The 7,166-nt window shown below is 35.4% G+C and overlaps 1 protein-coding gene across 6 annotated transcripts in view; it reads right to left on the bottom strand.

Annotated features, from left to right (window-relative positions):
• LOC128889202 (aminopeptidase N-like) overlaps window positions 1-6,366 on the bottom strand; it is a 14,270-nt gene extending 7,904 nt beyond the window's left edge. Inside the window, exons 1-8 of one of the 6 annotated variants that reach the window (XM_054146670.1) lie at window positions 5,966-6,366; window positions 5,070-5,151; window positions 4,472-4,722; window positions 2,946-3,152; window positions 2,713-2,868; window positions 1,898-2,224; window positions 478-628; window positions 276-402 (exon numbers count right to left, since the gene is read on the bottom strand). In XM_054146670.1, the coding sequence (XP_054002645.1) occupies window positions 276-402; window positions 478-628; window positions 1,898-2,224; window positions 2,713-2,868; window positions 2,946-3,152; window positions 4,472-4,722; window positions 5,070-5,151; window positions 5,966-6,351 (1,687 nt within the window). In that variant the 5' untranslated portion in view covers window positions 6,352-6,366. Of the gene's footprint in view, window positions 1-275; window positions 403-477; window positions 629-1,897; window positions 2,225-2,712; window positions 2,869-2,945; window positions 3,153-4,471; window positions 4,723-5,069; window positions 5,152-5,841 lie in introns of all 6 variants that reach the window. The other 5 variants (XM_054146739.1, XM_054147082.1, XM_054146829.1 and 2 more) reach the window with 5 other exon arrangements.
• Between the last annotated feature and the right edge of the window lie 800 nt (window positions 6,367-7,166).

The following is a 7,166-nucleotide window of genomic DNA, read 5'->3' as shown; positions in this document are numbered from 1 at the left end:
GGCATAAGTATTTTAGAAAATCTTAGGTAGGGCATAGAACAAAAAAAGTTGAGAAACACTGGTCTAGCTCTTCAAGTAATTAAATTATACGATAATCTATGGAAACATTGTTTAAAAGTACAGAAAGACAAACTGTATCTGTTTGTTTTTAAATTTGTGTAATATTTTTGTATATATTTTGCAAACAAATCACAGTACATGTTTATATTTTCGAGTACACGGACAATGATATATAATAAAGTAAAATTCTATTGGATTATTTAATCGTAACGTACTTTTTGCCGATGTAGCTTCGTTTCGAATTCCCGCAACTCTCGAGAAAGGCATAGTTTTTCCAAATTCGTAATAAAGAGAATACAACATTGTCATCGGCCACTTTCCTTCCATTTCGTCTGGGTTGATCTGTAACAAGTTCCTTTATTTTTCATCAACTTTCGAGAATGTTTGTTTTTTATTTCGACGAGTCACATTACGTACATCAACCGTCGTCATCGAAGCTAAGAACGAGTTGAGTGCTTTTTTAACACGGTTATCTCTCCACATGGACGTAGTGGTGTATTGACCGATCCACTGATAAATCAGTTCGTAGGCTGTGTTCCATAGGGAAGGTCTGCTTAATTCGCTATCCCTGCGATAAAAAATTGAATTTTAACAGTTTTTAAAGTAACATTGCCTTTATGCCCAATAGAATTTCATCAATTGATACACTTTTTGACATTTTCGCGACAGTGTCGTATTACTGTTTATGAAAACTAAATTTTCTTTATTGTAACATTACGATATTCGATTATTTATCAAATAAAAAATTGCAAAACGAAACAGGGAAATATTTTTTTCTACAGATAATTTCTGGTTATTTGCATCGAAAAATACCTATCGGTTGGAATCATTGAAATTGGTAGGGTGGTCTTTAAACTACGCAATTATCGTTGTTTTCTTAACCAGTAATGCACTTGATTGTAATAGATACACTACGCAACAAAATTATCCAAACGAAATTTTGCCATTCTTCAAACGTGCATAATTCTGTCAATTTTCATTGTATCGGGACAATTTTTCTTTTAATTTGTAGATAACTATTTATACGATTTTGTTGCATGGTGCATATTGGGTTGTCCGGAAAGTCCATGTCGATTCTTGATAGGTGGTACAGGTCAGAATATACAACTGGGGGACACGATTAGGGGGACAGTTCTTCAAAATGTCGTGTAGATAGAGTACAAAAAAAATAGCTATTTATGTAAATTGCAAAATTAACAAGAAGAAAACAATCAATCGATAGAAATATTGAGGCAATAAGTATTCGCACAATTGTTTAATTTTTAAAACTTCATTAAAAAAAAGAAATTTATATTAATTTATAAGTACATAATACAAGTATATAATATAAAACTGTACTACGCATTAAATTAACTAAATTATTAGTTATTCGAAGTGGGATCTTCTTTCATTCCTTTATTAGAGCATTTTTTAAGCCTTTTTATGGAAATTTGAGTTTTTCTAATTGGTACGGAGCAATAAACTAATGTGTTTACGTTACACTTTACGCACTTTTTTTCTTAATTTTAAAAATTATAGTAATTAGTAAATGTTGTTTGGACTATATCTATCTTAGAGATTTCCGAGAACATGTAAAATATCATTGATTATAAAAAATAAAGTTAAGAAACTACAATTTCACAGAAAAGTTTTTTGGGAAATTGATGGGTGTACGAATACATTCTATACCCACTGTATACATCCCTTAAAAGGTGGGATAAAATGATACTTATGTAATTCAATAAATATATGTATATTAAAATTGAAACGTGCCTTTGAATTTTTCTTAAAAATTTGCACGAACTTTCTGAACAACCCAGTACGTATAGTTAAGAAAAGTAATAAAAAATATACATACTCGAATAGCATCAAACCCCAACTGTCGGATCTAGCGGAGCCGTACGATGGGACGGCCACCAAGTCGAGTTTCGGTGAGATGATCGAGTTGTTGAAGTATTCTTGTAAATAATTCATAATTTTGACAACTTTGTCAGGCACGTCCTTCAAGGCTTCCAAATTTTCCTTCGGGCCCCACACCTTAATCTCGAGTTTTCTTCCGTTCATTTCGTTCATTTCTTTTGTGGGCGAGATACTCACGAAATCGGATACCAATAAACCCAACTGATAAGTCGACAATTGCGGTGTCTTTTCAAAGTGATCCCAGATCAAGTCTGGCATCCCGTTACTGTACAAAAAGTAATAAGGTAATTTTGCTTTGTAAAAACACAGAAAGGATTTTCATTTCGAAAAATAATAACTCGATCGTTCATTGCAACAAATCGATTAACTTCATAAAACAATAAGTTGAGAAATGTGATGAAATGGCCTCTGAAGTAAATTATTTATTATTCAACGGCCACAAAAATTCTGTCGTTTAATGGTGATAATCTCTATTTTCTGAGGCCTGTATAGTTAATCACATTAAATAAATACAAGATACAAGATATTTTGTTATTAGTTATAGTAACATAGTGAGGCTAGAAACAAAAAGGATTGTTCCGACAATCACTTTTTACTACTTATATGATGGGAACATGTCTACATAATGCCTTTCTTGGTAATGAATGTAATAATAAATAGCCAATAAGAGACTAAGAAAATAAAAAAATTAGAAAATCAATGCGAAGAACTGTTTCCTAAATTTAAACGAAATGAACATTACGCGTTACTTACGCCTCGGTACTTTTTTCTAGAGGGGTGCTCGAAAGTGCTGTCATATTCTTCGGGCGCAGGACGCTTAGCTTGAAGGTTGCTTTGTAAAAAGGCTCGTCCATACACGGAAACACCCTCCGAACATGGCTGTCCTTGAAATTCATAGCCACGATGGGACTGAAGAAAAAACAACAATGTAGAAGATGTTACATTTTCGCCAGATGTGGTGGTGAAAGCATTTTAATTGTAATTACTGTTTCTCCCCGTTGAAGTTAACGTATTCGCGTTTGAAGAAACCAGTTGTTTCATTGGTGGCGAGGCTACCAGTAAAACTCATAGACACTTCGCAACTGCTGCCTGCCTCCAACATCCGCTCGAGGTGGAAGACGAAGAAAGGTTCCCTTGAGTCAGGCGGTTCGACATGCGTGACGCGTACGTCCATCAGAGGCAAGCCCTTCTCCCTTTTTTTTAACAATAATGTAACAATTCATCGGTTTTAATGAATATTTCTTCGGAACTACTTCTACAGATCTACAGATATTCTCCCTTTTTTTTTTAACAATAATGTAACAATTCATGGGGTTTAATGAATACTTCTTCGGAATAGTTTCTACAGATTCAATCAGTGCAGAAAAATTTACATTTTGCATTGAATTAAAGAAGTGTTTCCTTTATCCTTGACCACTGATCGTTTCTGGAACAGGTAGGTGAAATTCAGTTCAAGTGTAAAAGTGCTTCGTACTAAATCAATGGAATATACAAGGTATACAATTTTTTGCTTAGCAAAAATGTCGTCCGAGGCTTCGTTAAGGAGATTGTTTTGTTTGTTGAGTTTATAGCAGTGATGGGCAAAATCGTAATCGCAAATACGAATACGATTGTAATCGAATGTTTTCGAGTTGTGATTACGACCGTATTTTTAAAGGTTTACAGCCATAGAAATTCTTTACCTCAAAACCGACATCAGATTCGTGGTCCTCACATTAAAGAACTTAGAATAATGAAACGAAAATTGAATTGCTTTTTTCTTATCACTGATGAGACATTAAATATAATTTATTCTCTAATGCACCACAAACTGAATATACAAACATAAGTGATCTTCGTTAATAGACTCGTAACTTTATTTAGATACTTATTCCAATTCAGGAAGTGTTCACATACTTTTCAGCGGCAGTGTATATATACGTAATTTTATATATTTTTTTTATTTATATTAAAATCTTTATTTATAGACCCTCCTTATAATCTATTAGGGGGGGGCGGGAGGCAGAAAGTAATGTCGTTTCTTTTACATTAATTTCAAACAAATGTACAACAAGATTTATTTTTAATCAATTATGTAATCGCCCTCGTTATCAACGACCATTCTATACTGCGTGACCTACTATATACTGTGCAAATTTTCAATATCTGATCGATAAAAATCAATTGGTATACAATGAGCTGATAAATGATAAACAAGCATTGACATTCACAGAAACGACATTACTTTCTGGTTCTTCTAATACATTCCGAGTAAAAATTCAACTTCTCCGAGTGATAGAGACTTCAATATCGTTTAATAATAATTACAGTTAATATACACCAATCTGCAAATTAAGTGGCCTACACTTTGGTATAAAGAGAAGTAGTACGAGTTAGAGGAAAATCTCAGAGAGGTTTTGAATGTTGAAAGTAACATTGAAAAGTAATAGTTATGTAGAAATGAAAGTATATGGAAAAGTTTATTCTTATTTCGATCTAATTTTCCAGATATTCGGTGACGTTGGTAACTTACCTCTCCTCTAGCGACGGTTCTACGATTCTAACATTGCAATCTGTGATCGTAAGGTCCGGTTGAACGTGTAAAGCAATTACGTTGCTCTTATCCATCCAAGTGACGTTTACCTTGACACGACCATTGTATTTGTTGTCTCCGATAAAAGGTTCAAGTTCCAGGTGATAGCTAGTCGGGGTCTTCAGTAACGTGCCTTCACGCAGATTGTAGAAGAGTAGACGGTGTGGGCCTATAGTTCGCTTCCATTGCGACTAATAAACAAAACACCGTTTCACGAGCAATCATTTTATTTCTGCTATTTCTCATACTTCAATTATTATACATCTTTCCCATTTTGGTTTTTATAATATTACAACATGTCTACGTATTACGCGTAAAAATTAATTCGGTGCCTTTCTACGGTAAACGTATCATTTATTTATTAAGAACAACCTTACAACTTTTAATTTTCCCTCATTGTCAGTCACACATTTCGAGAGAGCACACGAGAGTGCGTGTTCGTTTTTGTTCGATTTATACGGTTTTCCGATCTTTCGTGTAAATTGAGGGAGAGATGTATCTAATCGTGTTAAAATCGGTATAGAAATTTATCACATACACGAGGGAAAGCTTCGGTATTCTGTGGCAGTGCCAGAATAAGGAAAAGTCCCGCAATTGATGCTATCCACCTCATAGTTTTCCTGCAGAGTAAGTCGATGCGATTATTAAAATAAATTTCGATAACTAAGGGCGTTACACAGAATTCAATTAAATATAACGTATGCCTATGAGTCGAATGTTTTGATTTAAAGACTATCCAATTAAACGCTAAGAATTCGTATCTGTTAAATGGTATACTGCAATGAAAAGTTGAATCCATGGAATATCCCAATCTTTTTACTCTATTTTTTATTTTTATTTTTATTTTGCGCAATTGGCCACATATATGAACGTTTAGTTTTTTATCAATACAATTACTGTCAATAATAAAAAGAACAAAAATTTGATAATAACGAAAAAAAATTGCTCCTAAAGAAGTTATATACGACTGAGTTTTACTAAGACACTAATATTGTTTGAGAATCAACAAAAACTATCCAATTAAACGGTACGAATTCGCATCATGATTTATTAACTGACACATTGCAATCAAAATTCTAACCCACTGAATATCTCAGTTTTTTACCCTATTATTTTTTTTTTTTAGATACGATTGAGTTTTACCAAGAAACTGATATTACTCGAGAATCAACAAAAGCTATCCAATTAAACGGTACGAATTTGGATCACGATTTAAGAACTGATGCATTGCAATAAAAATTCAAACCCATCGAGTATCCCGGTTTGTTCACTCTATTTATTTTATATTTTTAAATACGACTGAGTTTTACCAAGGCACTGATATTATTCGAGAATCAACAGACGAACTACACGGTATCGTTTCATTCTATGATTCGGGAATCACCGTTGCTGCACTCCGACGTACTTCGCGATTCTTAACCAATAGGTCCGTACTTGCATACGGTAGGAAACGATCTGACCGTAGCTATTCTAAGAATCCCGAATTGTCGTCGTCTAAGACTACTTTGATCCGAGTTATCACCGTTGTTTGACCTTGATACCGTGGACCGTATACGAAAGATTTCCTCTTGCGAAACGAAAGGACCGCGTAGGTACGCGGTCGTTCGCGAACTGTCCCCTAGGTTTAATCCTCTTCTCGACCGAACGAGGCTAACGATGACAGAAAGAAACGAAAAAGAAAAAAGGCACGAAAAGTATAACAGGGAGCACAGAAAACGTGAACGACCACGTGACGGTGGTTCCTCGTGTCGGATTGGACTCCGAAGCACGGATTCAAACCGTTTAGATCCACTTAGCCGCGTAATCTGTAGATCGTCCATTATCCAATTCCATCAGGCAGACGTCACAAAAGGACATAATCACAACGGTATCCGCTGGTGACGGGTGGGAAGCGCAGCGTCAATGGCCAATCCCGAAAGCATCAATGGGAAATTGAGATGCCACAAGCGACTCGGTGAACCTCCCGCCCCCTGGTACCATTCTTGGCGCCATTGTAACCAGTTTAAGTATGAAAAGCTACCAATCCAGATCCAGGCTCAACGTCTGTTTCCGATTCGGCGTCAATTAGAACCGATAGAGTGTTTTGTGTACGAGTTTCTTGCCTGGCTTGCGCCAGAACTGGGTCACTCGTGCCATTCGGCGATATCTTTTTTACGTCTTTCGGGGAGGCCCCGAAGACCACCCTCCGCCGACCAGTTCTCGGAAGCTGGTCATTCTGATCGAATTGTGTCGGACGATCCAGAGCGGCGATTCATTCCGCACCTCCTACTAATGTTGTTGTCGTTCCGAACGTGCCTCACAATTCAACCACTTAGACTCTCGCCAACGAACTAGTATTTTTTTATCATATTAACATGACGACGTTTCAACGATTACATGTTACGATACTCTTCAGGTGTACTATACTCTTGGAAACGATCGTACAGCAAATCTATAGCTATAATTAATACTATAAAGAGGTAAAGTTTTTTTTTTGTTTGTTTGCTTGTATGTATTGGGTTGTCCAGAAAGTTCGTGTCAATTTTTAAAAAAAATTCAAAGGCACATTTGAATTTTGATATATATTTATTGAATTATATAAGTACCATTTTGTTCCACGACCTTTCCACCTTTTAAGGGATGCACCCATGTTAAT

Source organism: Hylaeus anthracinus, unplaced genomic scaffold (assembly GCF_026225885.1).
Source record: "Hylaeus anthracinus isolate JK02 unplaced genomic scaffold, UHH_iyHylAnth1.0_haploid 0, whole genome shotgun sequence".
NCBI classification, from domain to species: domain Eukaryota; kingdom Metazoa; phylum Arthropoda; class Insecta; order Hymenoptera; family Colletidae; genus Hylaeus; species Hylaeus anthracinus.
This window is presented reverse-complemented; position numbering and strand designations above follow the sequence as displayed.